The following is an 18,575-nucleotide window of genomic DNA, read 5'->3' on the forward strand; positions in this document are numbered from 1 at the left end:
ATCCATCCGGTTCGTTAAATGATTTCTGGTCCGGTTCGTCTCTTTCAGATCGTAAAGGTCCTGAACCTCTACACTCCAGTCAATGAGTTCGAGGAGAGAGTTTCAGTCGCCTTCATACGAACCATACAGGTAGACGTTTAATGAAACACCAATGAAATCACTGGTAACAAAAAAATTATTTAAAGTACATTAAGGGAAAAGTAGTGGAGCTTTTGTGAAGTTGGTCAGCTATGATGCACCCCTGTCGAGAGTTTGTACCACCTGTACGGCCACATCACCAACACATAAAAAACTGCAAGTCTCATTTTAAAGCAGTAAAACTGCTTCAAAGTGTTAAATTTGAGGAATCATAAAATACGGTGATTAAAGAGTTACTTTAAGTCCATATTTAACTAAACACAAACCGCATCTCTGCTGTGGAAGGTGAGATTTTGTCTTGTGTTTATTATTGAAGTTTACTCCATCAATCCATTTTCTTTACGCCCTTGTCCCTTTGGGGGTGGGAGGGGTTCTGGTGCCAATCTCCAGCTGTCACCAGCGAGAGGCGGGGTACTAACCGGGCCCGACCCGGCTTCGCTTCTGAGATCAGACAAAATCGGTGTTCACAGTGGTCTGGCCATAAACTGTTTAAGTTTATTTATAAAGAATATTTTCAACAACCTCGGCAGACCAAAGTGCTTCACAACAATCACAGTGATAAAACAAGAAATAAAATTAAGTTTGATAAAAATAATTTTAGAAAACGATAAAATTGGTAGCAAAATACCAATGAAATAATAAAACAAATAAAACTCAAAACATACTTAATTGCAGTTGCAACAATTTCCCAAAAACTCAAGTCTGTTTCTGAAGGTCAGAGGAAATGGATGCGTTTTCAGTCTGGACTTTTTTTTTTTCTAAACTTTTTAAGACACAATCTCATCTTGTGTCGATGATGCTCATTTTCTGTTACCTGGTGGGTCGTCTAGTCACAGTGTTCTTCCTTGTTTGGCTTCGATCCCAAAACCTGCTGTCTGTTCAGTATATTCACTGTTTCTGACCCTCTCTTATTCTTCTTCTTCAGACCCGCTTGCGAGACCGCAGCGAGAGCCCCCAGCTGTTAATGGACACCAAAATGATCTACCCGGTCACCTTCCCCTTCAGCCCGTCCTCCCTCGCCCTGGAAACCATCCAGATCCCCACCTCCCTCAACCTGAGCTTCCTCACCAGGGTTTGAGCTGAAAAATCCCCAGCCGTGACCGCCGCTGCCACCTACTGGCCCGAGACAGATTATAAATAATAATTATAGTAAAAGCACTTCAATAAAATGTGGATGAACACAACCTGAAGAAACATTTTCTGTCCAAACTCTGACATGCACACACATCGGTGTCACTTTCTAGCTTGTGTTGCTCGGAAACACGCGCTACTCGCCCCGTGCTACTCGCCCCGTGCTCTCCATTAAACGCCTGTATAAACGCCTTGACGGTTAGAGACGCCATTGGATCCAGTCAGTCATCAGCAAGAGGATTAGTGTTACCGATCCTCCCTCAGTGTCTCCCGTCATCGTTAAGCTAGCTGCTGTTCACGTCTGAATCACGAGAGCAAAGCAGGCAGAGATCTCATCACACAGAGCTGATTAGCAAACTATCGTCTTGCAAAAACAGCCGAGCGATCGGGTTTTATCCCCTCTGAGCACAGTCAAGCCAAGACAAGACAAAACTCATTGTCTGTACTATATTATTTATACACAAAGATATCTATATAGAAATAAATAATATATATCCTGTATTTTATTTATTAAAATTACGTTGCCAGCCTCAATGTTTAAAGAATACGAACAGCTTTGCTTTAGCTGCACTGACGTACAATATGTATGTCCTGATAGATAAATTATATCATAGTCAGAAGGTCTGGCACAGATTTTGATTTGCTGCGTCTTTAATTCAGATGTTTAATGTTTATTTCGGGCAGAAGTGAGGAGAGTCTATATGAAGGGTTAAACTCTGCTGAGGGTTTTAACCTGCGATGAGGTCCACTGTTTACAGCTCTGACCAGAACAAACCAGGAACATTTAAACTATGGAAGCCCCAATGTGCCACAAATTCATAAAACCTATTTACTTATGTCATTATTAAAGTCACTGCATTTTATAAATAAGTAAATTCCCGATTATGCATCTCAATTGTGAATATATGAATCATTAAATGTGAAATTCTGTAATTAGTCACATTTGATAGTATTTTAGAGTTAAGTTTGTGAATGTCAGTAATCAGTAAAAGCTGCTCCAGTTTCCTGCACAGCGTTTGCTCCACCCAGTAGCAAACGAGAAATTACTAACAGTGAAATAATCATTTATGCTTTTCATATAAAATGCTTATGTTTACCATATATTTTTAATAACATTACTTACATTTACTTCTAATTTTGATGAATTGGAACATTTTGAACTAATCGAGTGATTTATTTATTGAATTGTGTCACTTTTGGACTTCCATATTCACCATACCACCAACACTGCAGTAAAAGCACAGATCTGTACGTACGACATTACACTCAGCTTCTGTTTCCCCTCACATTCTTCTGGTCAAGGCCTTGGAAAATGTTCCCGTTTATCTTCGTGTGCGTATTTATTTCAGTATTGCCGTTTGTTTAGGGTTGTTTGTATTGTAAAGCCATATATTACTGAGCAGAATGAAGAGAGATTTGTTGTTTTTTTTAAGTACGTTTTACAGAAATTGCCTGATATCTGTTCTATGTTACATTTTCTCTGCTTAACGCCCACTTTTGCCTTCCTGTTTTTGTGACACAACATGGGCATTTGTTACAAATAACCAACAGATTATTTATGGTCATCGCTTCATTTTAACTGCTGGCTCAGTGCTTATCCGTTAGTCTTTTTTTAAATTCACTGTACAGATTGTTTAGCTTCAGATATCTTTACGTACTTGGTACTTTAGCAAAGCATAAGGCATGACGTGCTCCTGCTTCGTTTGTGTAACCTGCATGGTTTAGGCTTTCCAGACGTCACCAGCTTGAGAAAAGGAGCCTGCATGTTAGGAAAACTAAGGTCTGGAGTTGAGTCCACCAGGAAATCTGCCCATGTTGTGACAAAGACTCTTCCGTCTTCCTCTGCTCTGTCTTTTCTGCACTTTCAGCATACTTCCTGTTTTACCATTAGTACCTAAAGAGAACCATGTTCTGCCTCTTCTCCTCTTTTGATCATTATTTCATCAAAAACCCGACACTTAGTAAAACACGGTTTCTGTTTGGATGGTCCAGTTGGAACTGGACTTTTGAGGCAAATGAAATGGGGAAAAAAAAGAGAGCAGAGACACAAAATGAGGCAGAGAAATCTCAGTAAACCACAGAAGTTGCATCTTGTCGGACATCCTGATTGGATTAAAGAGAAAGTGCTACGTTTAGAGCTGCACCAATTAAATTGCTTAATATTGGAATCTGCCTACTTTTTTTTTTTTTTTCGCAGGTCTAATACTGAAAAACTGGTCATTTAAATGCATCAAACACTATTTTCAATCAGCAGCGTTTACTTTAATTTGCTTTACTTTGAAGAAAAATCAAAGGTTTTTATGCTTTCATTTTTATATGTAGCCCCAGAATAAAAAATCTAAATCGGTAAAAATATATCGACCTGAGACGTCCTGACCGAAGCATCGGTAGTGACTTTTTTTACGCCAAGAGCATCCGTCTGTTCTCACTGGGACCATATCTAATAATTCAGCCTTTTGTTTGTCTTGGTTTGTTTGCTGTGCAACATTTCTGGCTTGTGCCAAGAGGTCATATCTGCTGGTTGTCTTTTTGAAGGACAGCAACAAAGGAGTCGATCTACCATTTGAATGTTCATGTTCTAACAAGTGTATCATGATTTTTAGCTGCACATTGTAGAAGAAGCCTTATCTGACTTTACTGGTTATGTTATACACACATTGTGACAGTGTTCTCCCAGTACAGGTTTTTTTTTGTTCTCTCGCTGTTAAATGAGTAGAAGTTGTATAAAATGTGATCATGCTGTTCTGATGATGCCTCTTCTTGTCCTGCAGCTGGTGTAACACGAATGGTTTGAACTGTTTATTGATGAGTATGGACTGGAAAAACTGAAAAAAATAAATAAAAAAATCCCGGGCTCAGTGGGAGCTGCGACACTCACACCATCGGTTGGTTTATTTGAGAAGAAAACGCCATCATCGCTTTGGTCTCCGTTTCCACACCAAGCAGACAGCTGCTTGTAAAATACGACCCAGACGTTATAAATGATCAGCACTAGAGTTAATTGTGCCGTTTAAATAAACAACAAAAAAATAAAAACACAAATAGTTCGGAGGCCAGCTGTGGCGGTACTGGTGCAAACATGCTGAAAACCGGTGCCGGGTGTTTCCCTCTTTAAACCAGTGTGTACATTTGACGAACTGGACTGTTTGTAGTTTCTGGTAGCTGTGCTTCGTGAATGTGTTCACCGTTAGCAAACTTGGAATAAAATTTCAACTCTGTAAGTAAAATAAAAGAATTCAGCACTGCTGGATGGTCCTGGAGTTTTATTATAACTTAAAGTGTTTGGTATTTGATGCTACGGGTAAGGATGTGTTTTTTGTTTTTAAGTTCAGGGAACGCAATCAGGACACTGAATTATGGAAACGATAACCACTTTAATATATGAACAGCCAATGAACTGATAGCCTATGAAAGCCAATTTCTAATATTGATCAAATAAAAATGCATTTAATAATTATACCAAAAATAAATAAACAAATCTAGACTAAGATAACCTGGAAAATTTAAAACATTGAACCCTGAGCCTGCAAGGCCCTATTTACATTTTGAATATACAAAGATTTCCAGATTCCTATTCCATACAAAATCAGATCATTTTGTTTTTATTTTTGTTTTTTTATGTTGTGTTTTTTTTTTATTGTTGAGCAGGTAAAATTGCCTAAACAAATCATATTGTTTTTGCAATTGTAAAATTACAAGAAAATATACAAAATTTTGTACAAGGACCGGCTTAGTGTCAAAATATTGAAAAGTAAATTGGAGAAACATCTTATTTGACATTTTTAAAATTATATTGATTAGCTAGCTAGCTGTTAAATTAAGTTGTATTTTAAGTTAAAGAATAATTTTTACTGGGTCAGTAAAAATTATTTTTACTGACCCAGTAAAAATAAAACACTTCAGAAGGGGACAAAATAATCAAAACATTTTTTATTTAAATAAAAAGGTTTTTTTTATTGATTTTTCAGCAGTTTTCTTATCTTTTGAAAGACAATTGTATAATTTTCTCTCAAACTTACTAGTTGTCTGATAATTCTGAGTCTCCCAGACACACTAATAATTTTGAGCTGAACAGAAGTTAATATTTTTAATGGGTTTTTTTTTTGTTGCAAAATTTCATTTGTTGGTTTTAGAAATGTTTATACTATAATTATATTGAACTATTAAAGTACTTGCATGCTTATTATTCAGTATTTTCGTCTTTTCAGACATTTTTAACCTCTTTTATTTCCCATTTTTAACAGTTTTGTCTGTTGGATTTGGAGATGGGGAGAGTTTGGGTAAACATCTGGAGATAAATGATTTGCTATGCAACATAATGTGATCAAACAGAGAATAATTAAAGTAAAACTTTTTGGTCCCACCTTTAAATGGATCCTCCAGGCTCTGCAGGTGAAGCAGGGAAGTCAAAACAGAGCAGAGTCACGGCTAAGACACTTTCCTAAGAGGCTTACTGCGTCCTGTCCCTCGCTGATCCGTCACTGGAACCACTCTGCTCACTTCTACCTGGACAGGTACCGGCTGGGTGACGAGAAACGGTCTGTTTTGTGGTAAGACGCTTTTTATTTTAGCTAGAAATATGGATAATAAACGTGTGCAATATCACTGGGGAGACTATACAGATGGAGTTTAATTTAATCGTAAAAACTGTTGCACTAAATGGTAAAAAATAAATCTTAATGAAATGAAATTGCTGCTAGCAAATTTGCACTTCAAGGTAAAAAAATCTACAACAACATGCAGTCAGGTCTGTTTAGAATAACTTGGGAGCAAATTGTTGCTGTTTTATCAGTTTTTACATGCATTTAGCTTGTAGCATAAAATAGAATTAAGAATGAAAATAAATTTAAGCAAAACATTAATTTTACTAACTGAAATAATTTATTACAATAAAAGCCTTAAATGAGAAACCTTATATAAAGTAAGAGTTATTTAATTATGTGAGGAGTTGAGGTGTGTTTGTTTCCCAGAATAGCTGCTCTCCTCTGAGAAGGATCAGGCTGGAGTAGATTACCAGCTGCTTATCTCCTGTACAGTATACTCGCACGCACGCGCACACACACACACAGAGACTCGATTAAATAAAACCTAATCGGTGTGCGGTCTGCTTGATGAAGTGCATCCCTCTGTGTCCGGCAGGCGTGTCGCTGATCCTCTGCAGCCATGTGTGACCAGACGTTCATGGCGGCCACCTTCGGCCCGTGTGACAGCTGCAGCAAGGCCAGTCCGCTGATGAACATCTACATCAAGAGTGAGGCCATCAACTACTGCTCCTTCTGCGTGGAAATGGTAAAGCAGCGTCTCTGAGCTGCTGCCTGGTTTCACTGTAAAACCTCACAACGTTGTGTCCATCCAGACCCGGCAAAACCCGCTCACTGTTTTGGCTGCAAGTTAAAGCTTTTCACAGTAAAACTCCAAATGTACTGTAGAAATCAGATATTTATAAACACAGAATACAAAGACATTTTCTTCCTCACAGTCTGTTTCAGCTTAGTTAAAATTACCCAAATTGTTTGTATGTATTAAATGCCAAAAAACTTTGTGAACAATTTTTGAGACATTTTTTTCTAACTTTCTTCAAACTGTTTGCAGTTAACTTATCAGAGGTTTCCAAAGTCACATCATCATCATCTGGGCTTCCCTCTCATTGCTTACAGAGATAGTAATCATTCTTCATGTAAACTTCTGATTTTGAAGACATTGATAAATAAATCTGAATTTTTTTTCTCTCATTAATGGAGAAAATATTTCATTGACTCAAGGGAACATAATACAAATACTCAAAATTAAATTTTAGTTGGTAAAAAAAACTGTTACAGTGGGTAAAAACAATACATTTATTATAGCGGCATATGCTACTTTTGCATGGGACTCTATGCATATATTTATCAAATTAGAAGTGTTATTATTTCCCGATACAGAGTCTTATGCACCCATTCAAATAAAGTGTTACCAAATAAATAAACAATGCTTAGCCTGGTGGGGGGGACAAGTAAAGCCTGGTGGCCCACCAGGCTAATAATACCCTGGGCGAAACCATGACAGTTTATGCAAGAGCAAATGTTTACATATTTACTAGCCTGACAAATCTGACCTTTTTGAGTGTAGCTTTCCTTTTTTTCTACTCCTCTTTTCATTAACATTATAATAAATGTTTATTTCTTAATAGGTTCATGCAAGCAGACTGGGACTGACGGTTCATGACGGATTTCTGCGATAGTCGAGTTTAAAAACAAGAACCAGAGGAGAGTGAAGCTGCATTTGCAATGCAGGGCTGGCTTTTAAAAGCCTTCAGTGTCTCTGAATAGCAGGACAGATAGAGGATGGGGGGAGGCAGAGCAGAGCGGCTGCATCACTGCTGCTCTCCAGGGTTATTTTAATGGACCTCTAACCACCAGACAAACTGGGCTGCTTCTCCACGTTTTCCTGCTTTCTGCTCTCATCCCTCCTCTTTTCTTTTTTCTAATCCCCCCTCTCTCTCTTTCTCTTTCTCTCTGTGTGTGTGTCTAACTTTGTTTCGGCGTTGATTTGCTCGATGAAGATGGCGTGCCAGGGACTCCAGAAAGGGGAGACTCTGGCATCACTGAAGAAGGAGAGCGAGAACCTGAAGAAGAAGCTGGAGGAGGAGCGCGGCAAGCTGAACGATGTGGAGCGTGAGTGGCTGTGGAAGCTAACGCTGCTGAAACCGACTCCTGAACGCTTATTATTGGTGCAGAGCACCGATATCAGGCTGCTTACAGTTTGTTTCTGTTTTTTTAATCTTGTTCATACAAGCGATGGTGTGGATTTTATGCACAACTTTTACAAGTCAGATGAATGTTAATGTAATTGTGAAAAATACTGACTTGTTTTAGGTTGCAGACTGCTTCCAGATGTTTAGTTTCTCTATTTTGCAGTTTTTTATTTGAGTAAATTAACATTTTTGATCTGTTCTGTAATCTAGGAAATTTCAAAGTCTGTGTTTTTAAACTTCAAATAAAAAAAAAACTAAAAAAGCATCCATCTTAATTTTAGCCAGTGTAATACTGTTGTCTTAAAGGGGCAGTACCCCAATTTTTGGGCAGCCCCAAAGTATTTATGAAATTCAAAGGCCTGTATCAGGTGAATTACTATTTTGAGATTTTTATAAGTACTTGAGTATTTGAAAATTATGACGTTATAGTAATTTTTCTTTTAGGGGAGGGACCAACATAGAGCAACTTGTCATTTATGTTGCTATTGGGTCCAGATGATGACCCAATCAGAACCTCACTAATCAGCATAATATGCTAATGATGGAACCCAGCGCACTCTGGAGTGAAACACCTGCTATAGATGTATACATGCTGATTCGGAAAGATTTTACAGTGTTTCCCTCTTCCTTTTTCTTCTTCCACTTTAGATCTTTACATTAAATTAAATATAAAAGTATATCAAAATTTGACTCATTTTGGGAAGGAAATCTAAAAACAATTTTAAACTAAAAGTAGAACCTGTTGTGTGTGTAATTGTGCGTGTGTGTGTGTGTGTGTGTGTGTGTGTGTGTTTGTGCATGTCACCTCAGTACATCAGGTGGCTGAGAAGGTTGAGGCAGTGGCCGCTCTCTCCTTGAAGACCAGGCGCGTCCTGAAAGGCCACGGCAACAAGGTTCTGTGTATGGACTGGTGTAAGGACAAACGTCGCCTGGTCAGCTCTTCACAGGTACACACACACATTCACGGCTCTGTGGCATCCCTACTCGGCTCCTGTTGGGTTTGGGGGAAAACGTCATTTTATGACACCATTAAAGCTTTCTCAACGACATTTAAGACCTGCGTGAATTATAAAAAAAGCTTAATAACACATTAAGTTCGTCAAGTGAACCAGCTGTTTACACCTGCTTATCACATTCATATGTGATAAGCTTAAGAATTTTATTTTGTTGGCACTGGATATTTGCTACCTGTTGAAGTAAATGTATACTTACCCATGATTAAGTTAGCCAAATGCTTTAGCATACAATTTGAAGCCGTTAAGCTAAAGCTAGTCTCGGGGCGCTAGGTTTGTACAGCGCGCGCTTGATTCGCAGAAGCTACGCGGTTGAGTTCAATTTCCGGTCAAGAAGAAGACGCCACTTACCGCATGTCTTCCCCTTCTCTCTCCTCCTTATTTTCTATCTACTCACTGATCAATACAGGTGATTAGAGCCTAAAAAGTGTTTTTTAAAACGTGCCAGGAGCGGTAACTCTTTCTAAGGCTGAATGTGAACACCTGTTACACCTGTTCAAATTCCAATACTTTCTGCTTTGCATCCTGGGATTTGTAGTTTAGTCGCACAAATTCCCAATTTCTTCTGCAAGAGCTACAAACCACAGAAAAATGAAACGAATGCTTAAATGTTACACACAAGTAAATAAAGATTTTTTTTAAGTCTAAAATTTGGATTTGAATATTTTATTCATTTTTAAAACTTGCCAGGAATCTTGTAGACATGCTGATATTTTTATTTGTTGCGTAAATCTGGGACAAATGCAATATGTTTCTCTCATTTAGGATGGAAAAGTGATTGTCTGGGATGCGTTTACTCTTAATAAGGTAGGTGCATAATGGATGGCATACTAGGGGTGGATTTAGGCTTCTTAAAAAAGACATTTTTTTTACATTTTTCCCAATGAGTTACGTTTTAAATGTAGATTGCTTTGTCAGAAAAATGCATTTAAAAATCTATATAAAATTTAACTTATTCATGATTTCATAAGCTGATCATTTTGATTTAATCCAGCTGTAAATTTGTTTTTTAAGTCCAACTTTACATCCTTAATAGTTTATGGTTGATGTAATCTGACAGACAGACGCATCTTCAAAGAGCAAAAATTGTGTTCACATTTTTAAAATAGCATTCCCTGTAAAAGAAAATAAAAACTAGTCACATCTAAACTAATCAGTAACTCAGCTGATGTGACACATCTATCACTTCTCTGGAGGAAGGGTGAGCCCAGTTTGACCTTTGCTACTCATCAGGCAGCCAAATGGTTTTTCTTCATCCACGTTCCTCCATGTGAGCTGCTGGTGCTGCTGGGCTTATGCGCCTCTGCTCTCCTAACAGCTGGGAAATAAAACGATTAGACAGAAATATGCCTTTAAAGATTATCTGTCCATCAGTCGACTTTGACAGCTGCCAGTGTGTTGATATGCATGAAGGTCTGAGTGTGGCTGAATGAGACTTATCCTGCTTTAAAGATTTATTTTATTTAACCCTCATTCCCAGACCTGAAACTTTTAAAGTGACTCAGATCCGGGCTCACAGGAGTTACAGTATCTAGTAAAAATATTCATTCATTCTTAGATTTTATTAAGCAGCAAATAAACATTTCTGTGTCATTTATCAGGATTTTATTTTATTAAACAGAATCTGCTGTCTAAAGAGGAATTAATCTTTTTATGTGTGTGTTGTCTGTGTCCTGAAGGAGCATGGGATAACCCTGCCATGTACGTGGGTGATGGCATGTGCGTATGCTCCCTCTGGTTGTGCTGTGGCATGCGGGTGAGTACGCTGCTTTTTAAAAAAAATTTCTATAACATACGATTGGCATCCTTTTTTCAAAACTCACAGAAACTCTGTCATAAAACTAAAAATGTGTGACCTCATCCAACAGGGGCTTGGATAACAAATGCTCAGTGGTCCCGCTGTCGCTGGACAGAACTGAGAACCTGGCAGCAAAGAAGAAGTCGGTCGCCATGCATACCAACTATGTATCAGGATGCTCCTTCACCAACTCGGACATGCAGGTTCGACATTAGAAAAATCAATAATTATAGTGAAACTTATCAGAAATCCATATGTAGATTGGATGCATAATGCTAATATACGGCGTGTAAATCATCTCAACCACCACAAAACAAATAACAAAACGAGACTGTTTTTAATGTTAATCAGTCCAGTAATGATTGCTATGAACACAAATGTCTTTAATCAAAGTGAAAACAAGAAGCTACTGCAGGTATGATGTTGAAAACTCATAGCCTTTCAGCATAACCATAGAACAAAAAAATCTGAGCAGTTCATTTTCATCTAATCCAGTGATTGTAGTTCTGGAAAAATGCTTAGAAAAAAAACAACTAAATGTTGGAATTCTTCTGTCCGGAACGACCAGAAGAGCACAGAGCGTGGTCAGAAACACGTGTTGGAGTATGCAGCGATAAAGACAAAACACTGTAGCAGATTATGTAACATTTAAAATTAAACAAGGCAGGTTTGTGCAAAATGTTTCATTATGCAACATCAGGTGGGGGCAACAGGCTGCATGCCACATTCTGACATAAAGTTTCTTATTTTCTGGCTTAGTTAAAGTTTAAACCGGAAAAAAATCAGTCCGAGCTGCATTCTTATCTTTTATTTCTGACATTTTGTACCCTCAAGATTGGTATTTGGTTGCGTCCAGTACACACACACGGCCCCTCCTCCCCCAGCCGGGTGGGAGGAAGAACATGAAGGAAATGGTCTGAGCTGTTGGCTTTAATAATTTACTCCTTTGTGACGCTTCACAAAGCAGAGGAGCACAGGGGAGGGAAGAGCGGATGAGAGAGAAAGAGAGAGACAGAGAGAGAGAGAGAGAGAGAGAGCTGTGATCTTCTGTCCGGGGAGTATTAATAGACTCTGAGTGGCTTTTATCTGGGACCCAGAGGGCAGAACATTTACCACCCAAATAAACGCAAGTGGACAAAAATCTTCACACCAATCCACCTGTTCCACCTTCAGTCACAAACTTTGATGTGTTTTAATATAATAGAATAGAAACAGTCTTTATTGCCAAGTGTCAATCTTACAATGCTGGTATTGATCTGATACTGATATTTTGGTATCGGTATTAATGATATTTTGTATCAATCTGCCCACCTCTAATGGATTAGGCTTAACACAGAAGAAAACCTGTTGGAGGCTTCAAAATACTCGAGTCTGAGCAAAAAAGTGGTTCTATAACTATCGATTCAATTAGGCAGAATTCAAATGCACACCGCACTTTTCAGATTTTCATTCCTAAACTGAAACATAAAATAAAAATAAACACCATGCAGAGTCTTCCCTGCACTAACTACGCACTACTTTGCGTTGCTCTGTCAAACCGAATCCCAGTGAAAACACATTAGAGATAAAAAGTTTGAGCTAAATGAAGAATGTTTTCAGGGCGGCATAAACGCAGAATCACAAAAACTTTCCTTTGTGTATCTGTGTGAAACCCTTTCACGTGTGATTCCGATGAGCTCCATTTTTAGACACCATGCAGAAAGATCGCGGCTTAGAATGGCTGAAAGTAAGAGTTTGTCTCGCTGCAGCAGGATGTGGTGTGTTTCAGGTCTGAGGTCACGCAACATCCTCTCTAATCAGGCAGCCAGCAGGGACGCCTCATGTTTGTGTAAATCTCTGAGTCCCCATGATTTGTTTTCATCACACAATTTCGGTGACATCTTTCCGTTTTTGCGAGCCCGTTTGTTTACAGACAGCTGATTGCTCAGTGAGAGTTTTCAGAGTAAGCGAGGAGCCGCCTCTCTACTCTCTTTTGCTGTATCTGTTGTTTAGATTCGTGTGTTCCCGGTTCTGATCTTCAAAATTATCATTTATTTTCCTCCTATTAGACACTACTTCCTTTATGTGTAAAGAAACCGTTTCGTTCTTTCAGCCGATGTCCCCTGAGCACTGGTATTGGTCGCAGACAGTAAATATAGCAGCAGCGATACTACTGGTTTATTTTCGTCTCTTTCATTTCCCAGTAAATTAGAGAATTGAGAGCAAAACCAGCAGGTAGAGCAATTCACAAGAAAGGGCTGGTTACTGCTTTTCAAGGTGGACCAAGATTTGAAAAAAAAAAACTGTTACTAACTAACTACTCAAAATCAGATTAGTTTGAAGCTTAATTCTGTTTTTATGTGTTGTTTAAATAGTTGTGATTAAGTGAGCCCTTTCCAACCTTTGACAAAACCTGGTTTTGGTGATGGAGTCAGACCCGAACCCTCAGAGTCACATAAAGACGGCTACAAAGTCGGCCTTCTGTCACCTGATGATCATTCCCAGGTTTAAAGGACTGATGTCCCAGAGAGATCTAGAGAAACTCATCCATGCAGAAACTAAATACTTAGTTTATTAATCACTGAACGGCTTAGCACCATAAATATATTAAAGATCTGCTGTTGTTGTTTCAACCTTCTGGTCCTTCTGCCCAGAACCAGAACCAAACATGTAGAAGCAGCATTCAGCTTCTGTGCATCACAAATCTGGAACAAACTCCCAGAAATCTCCAAAACAGCCAAAGTTCCTTTAAATCAAGGCTGAAAACTAAGCTGTTGGAGCTGTTTTTGAACTATAAAATTAACCAACATATCGGATGTGCATTTATGATTTTGATGATGGCACTGATGTTGGTCTTCTCAGCTGTTGACTGTCTTTTATGACTTTGTGTTTTTACGACATGAAGCACTTTGAACTGCCTTGTTGCTGAAATGTGCTGCGCAGATAAACCTGATTAATAGTTTGTGTGTGCCAGCTGCTGACCTCCAGCGGGGATGGAACATGTGCATTGTGGGACGTAGAGAGTGGGCAGCTGCTACAGAGCTTCCATGGTCACACGGCGGACGTCTTGTCGCTGGACCTCGCTCCGTCCGAGACCGGAAACACGTTTGTGTCCGGGGTGAGGGGCCTGACTTTAACTTGTAAAAATAATTTATTTTTTTTCTTTGTTTTGTTTTAGAGATGTAATCAGTGGTTTTCTTTCACTAACTTTTATCCTGATGCGTCATTCTCAGGGCTGCGATATGAAGGCCAACGTGTGGGACATGCGCTCAGGACAGAACATTCAGTCTTTTGAAAGCCACGAGTCGGATATCAACTGTGTGAAGTGAGTTCAGATCTTTAAAAGACGCACAGATCTGACTTTATCCCAAACAGACCCGCCGTCATCATTTTACAGGCATTTTGTGTATTTTTAGACCTTAATGACAGGAAGAAAGAGCCGAGTTTAATGGTTTAAACTCTTTGCAAGTGTAATCTGTGATTTAAAAGCTGGATCTCTTGGATTTGCAGCTGATTGCTGGTTGCTGAAACTTGTGGAAATATTCAGGATTGAACTCGATTTTTTAATATTCTTAAAAAAAAATACTCCTTATGTTTTATCTCACTGTTCAACCCATAATCCTCTCACTGCGGTCATGTGACATTGCATAAGTTTGTGTTCCCATGACATCCTTCCCAGAAGCGCAGTGTCAGCAAAAGTCTATTTTTTGTTTTGTCTTTATAGGACAAATTTCCCAATTTTTAAGGTTACAACATATCAGAAGTATGTCCTAGATTATACTTAACGTAGTTAAAACATTTTAAACAATTGTAAATAATGTTTTAAGTACTACTTCAATATTTTGAAGTAATGAGATTAAGGCACATTTCAATAGATTTGAATACTAAAAATCTTTAACCAAAACAGGCCTGTTTTAAGTTTCAATGGATCCGATGCATGTCAGAGGTGTTAAAAACAAAAACAAAAGAACATCTTCTGATTGTGTGCTGCTTCTGTTGTAATAAAATGTCATTTTTTTGTTGCTATAAATACCAATAAATGAAAACAATTAGGATGTATTATTATGGTTCAGAGTTGTAATAAAGCTGGTTACGACTGGATATTTAAACTTTTGTCATTTATCAGTTTTACAGAGCAGCAATGAAAAATACTTGTTAAACTTTTTGCATTCTCACAATTGTGTGTAAGATCTTCAGCTGAAATGTAGATCCAACGTGTTTACTCTGGAGATTAAATATCCTAAATGTATTATTATTTTTAAATGCTAAGATTTTAATGTAAGAAATTTTTTTCTGTCGGTGCTACCGTACGTGATCCAGGAGCTCAAACCCGTATTAAGCGAACTCGGCATTTCTACAACTGAAGAGCTTGGACTTGATAAAATATGATATACAAGAAGATCGAGCTCTTGCATTTAAATGTTGACCTCATCAAAACATGTCTGAAAAACAGTAATTTTCATGTAAATGTCACCAACAGTTTGTTTTGTAAGATGCAAGAAAACAGGCAGACAGCCATCACTGTTTGAGATGTAACAGCTGGGGATAGGCAGCGTCACAAGGTTAAAAGTGAGAAATGACCCAGGGTCAAATTAAAAGCATTAAACTTTGACTTTGTTAGCAAAACTATGACACAGAATTTTTTTATTTTTTTTTCCTAGCCAATGAGTAAAGTTGATTATGTCTGAGTGTAATCTCCCTGACATCCAGGTACTACCCCAGTGGAGACGCATTTGCATCTGCGTCAGATGATGCCACGGTAAGTTCTGCTTCTCCGCTTGTTGATATACGTTTCTGTCCCCATGAGCTACATCAGTGATTCTGAGGAAGTAATGTTAGCTTTATGACCTTTTAATAAAAGTTATCTGTGACACCATTAAAACCTTCTGACCAGCTATATCTCCTAAGCTAAAATGAGCTGAAGTCGTGCCTGTGTGTGTGTGTGTGTGTGTGCGTGCGTGCGTGCGCGTGCGTGCGTGCGTGTGTGTGTGTGTGGTAGTCCAGCTGTGTGTGTTGATTCAGTCTGAGATGTTTCTTGGTTCTCCTCAGTGCCGTTTCTATGACCTGCGGGCGGATCGCGAAGTCGCCGTCTACCAGAAGGACAGCATCATATTTGGCGCCTCCTCTGTGGATTTCTCTCTGAGTGGTGGGAAGCATTTTTAATTCAAGCTGGACTGCAAGATGTTAAGCTGTTTAATATGCATGATACCAAACCAGAAGTATTTCATAACCCAAACCAAGTTTCCTCTAATCCAATTGTTTGTCTTTGTTTACCTGAAATTCCCCACTTCCTTTTTTTTTTTTATATGTCATTATTTTCATCCTCTGCCCACGCATCCAGGCCGCCTGTTGTTCTCTGGGCACAACGACTACACCATAAACATTTGGGACGTTTTGAAGGGGACTCGTGTCTCCATCCTGTTTGGCCATGAAAACCGCATCAGCAGAGTCCGAGTGTCGCCTGATGGCACGGCGCTCTGCTCGGCCTCCTGGGACAACAGCCTACGGGTGAGCAGGAGTTTCCCGACAAAGCAGGAAGTGGGAAGTTAGAGGCTTCAACAAAAAAACAAAACAAAACAAAAAAAAAAAACAACAACAAAAAACCCAAAGGTACAACAACAAGGTAATGCAGGAAGTAGTCGCATCCGTCCATCAATGTCCGCTCAGATTGGGGCAACAGGTCCAAGCCAGTTTTACATCAGCAACATCCTCCAGCTCATTTTGGGGGTTTCCAAGATGTTCCAAGGCCTGATGGGATATGTAGTCTTACAGTCTTCTAAACTGACGCATCATAATGGCAACTGTGTAGCAAAATGTTAATGTAAACATATTAAGAAAATGTAATCTTTTGTTTAAATAATATATATATATATATATATATATATATATATATATATATATATATATTCGGTTTGCATCACAACACTGCGACTTGTTTTTACAGACAGCGTTAGTCATGGTGTGACACAATGATTTCCCTCTGTCTTGCAGATTTGGGCCTAGCGTCGTCCCAGTGGTTCAGTCCAAGTAAACAACACGAAGATTAGCACTCCTGCCAGATATCAATCACTCTTGCTCGAGCGTGTCGATCCAAAACTTCAGCTTCACGATGAAGTTCAACCGCTTCCAGATATGATGCTGCATCAGTTCCTTGTTAACACACAAATCTAAACAGCTTGTTAGCTTCTGCCTGGTAAATGTACTCAGACCCCTTGAATTTTTTCTGATTTTGTCAAGTTACAACCACGGCTTTTCCATGAATTATATTGGACTTTTAGGTGACAGACCAGTTTTAAAGACCTCAGCATGCTGCTTCCACCACCATGTTTTACTGTGGTCGTGGTGTTTTGGGGGCTTATCTGCAGTGTCGCACAATGTTTCACATGTGGGTGGAAAAGTTCATGAGGGCACCCAGCAGGTGGACTCACTGTGAATTAGGCGAGCTCTGACACAAAAGGATTTTATATAGAGGTATCGTATTACTGGGGGCTGAATACATATGCAAGGCACATTTTTCAGACTTTTCACCAAACAATGTCTCCTACACTTCTATACTTATTTGAATTAAATTCAAGTTTGTGATTGTAATGTGACAAAAGGTGAAAAGATTGACATTTTTACAAAGCGCTGTCTCCAACAGAACTCCTTTTGAAGGATTTCATCACATATAGATATTTACTAATTAATCTGTTGGCCTACTGGTAATAAAATTGACCATAGAAATCAGATTGAACAACAAAAAAGACAATGGAATAAACAGTACTAATAACTATGTAAGATTAATAAATTGATTATTATTGTCATCATTTAACCTTCTTCATTTGACTTATGAACTCCAGTCAGGTTCATTTTAGTGAGTTTGTAAGCACTGCTCTAATAACAGCACCTTATGACATAAAGTTAGCTACCAGTATTATTATGTTTTTATTTAAATGTGTATTAACTATTTTAATCATTGATTTTCCCATGAGAAAATAAAAACAAGTTGTGCAGTGTTCCTTGTTTTTGTGCTCAATCTGCAAGGCTTATTAAAAGTTTGCTTTGTTTTTTATAATGCGGCGTAACCAAACAACGACAGCATTACACCAGTAATAAAAATTAAAAAAACTACACAAAATACAATCCGTACTATTAAAAATGACAGGTGGTTCTAAGTATCCAAAGATGGGGCGAGTCACATTAAAATCTAGACCTGCACTGTCAGGTCAATCTGAGAGCGCAGAGACATTAATTTCCAAACCAGGGCACACATCTGTTCCCTCGGCAAAGTTTCACCTGAAAATGTTGGACAGAAATTCCCCTTGTCAACAGAAAGGCGCCATTCCTGGTGGCAGCTGTAGGAAGGGAATTCAGGTCATCCTGGAAGACTGGCAACCAGTTAACGGCAGAGGATTTACTCTCTGTATATCACGCCATGTTGTTTTCTCACCAACAAATCTGGCCACCGTGACAGGTTTTGGCTTTTTTTTTTCCCAGTTCTGTCTGCACAAAACAGGATAATGATTTAGTTTTGGCTCTTTTTTTTTTTTGTTAGAGTTTTTGTGGCATTCGAGGCTTTTATTCATGAGTTGCTGGCAGACAGAAATGGGGGAAGACATGCTGTAATTGGCTCATGTCTGGAGATTGAACCTGGTACAGCTGCAGTTTGGAGAAGGATGATGATTTAAATGGAGAAAAAGTATTTAATCACTACTAAAATAATAACTCTATCCGTGCAAATTTTGTTTCTCTGTTATTTTGTGATGGTGGTTCATTTTCCATGTTAAAAATTGAAAGATATTTA

The 18,575-nt window shown here is 38.6% G+C and overlaps 2 protein-coding genes across 8 annotated transcripts in view; both read left to right on the forward strand.

Annotated features, from left to right (window-relative positions):
* The window catches only part of myo5aa (myosin VAa), a 56,647-nt gene extending 52,133 nt beyond the window's left edge, over positions 1-4,514 (forward strand). For 4 of the 7 annotated variants that reach the window (XM_016669981.1, XM_016669979.1, XM_016669982.1 and 1 more), the window contains 2 exons: positions 49-129; positions 1,064-4,514. In XM_016669981.1, coding sequence (XP_016525467.1) covers positions 49-129; positions 1,064-1,216 — 234 coding nt within the window. In that variant the 3' untranslated portion in view covers positions 1,217-4,514. The remainder of the gene's footprint in view (positions 1-48; positions 130-1,063) is intronic. The other 3 variants (XM_016669983.1, XM_016669985.1, XM_016669984.1) reach the window with 1 other exon arrangement.
* A 1,214-nt stretch (positions 4,515-5,728) lies between these two features.
* gnb5b (guanine nucleotide binding protein (G protein), beta 5b) lies at positions 5,729-17,785 on the forward strand. Its single transcript, XM_007549049.2, has 13 exons — positions 5,729-5,819; positions 6,409-6,558; positions 7,811-7,922; positions 8,813-8,949; positions 9,781-9,822; positions 10,695-10,771; positions 10,884-11,016; positions 13,767-13,910; positions 14,026-14,117; positions 15,503-15,551; positions 15,842-15,938; positions 16,134-16,300; positions 16,784-17,785. Exons 2-13 carry the CDS (start codon positions 6,433-6,435, stop codon positions 16,793-16,795), a joined length of 1,188 nt encoding a protein of 395 aa, XP_007549111.1. The 5' UTR covers positions 5,729-5,819; positions 6,409-6,432; the 3' UTR covers positions 16,796-17,785.
* Positions 17,786-18,575: the final 790 nt, after the last annotated feature.

Source organism: Poecilia formosa, unplaced genomic scaffold (genome assembly GCF_000485575.1).
Source record: "Poecilia formosa unplaced genomic scaffold, Poecilia_formosa-5.1.2 Scaffold29, whole genome shotgun sequence".
Lineage (NCBI taxonomy): Eukaryota > Metazoa > Chordata > Actinopteri > Cyprinodontiformes > Poeciliidae > Poecilia > Poecilia formosa.

Excerpts from the sequence above, each read along its gene's own strand:
- gnb5b (XM_007549049.2), top strand. The coding sequence starts at position 6,433 with ATGTGTGACCAGACGTTCATGGCGGCCACCTTCGGCCCGTGTGACAGC. Across the intron at positions 8,950-9,780 it reads GCCTGGTCAGCTCTTCACAG|GATGGAAAAGTGATTGTCTG; the intron begins GTACACACACAC and ends TCTCTCATTTAG. Across the intron at positions 10,772-10,883 it reads GGTTGTGCTGTGGCATGCGG|GGGCTTGGATAACAAATGCT; the intron begins GTGAGTACGCTG and ends CTCATCCAACAG.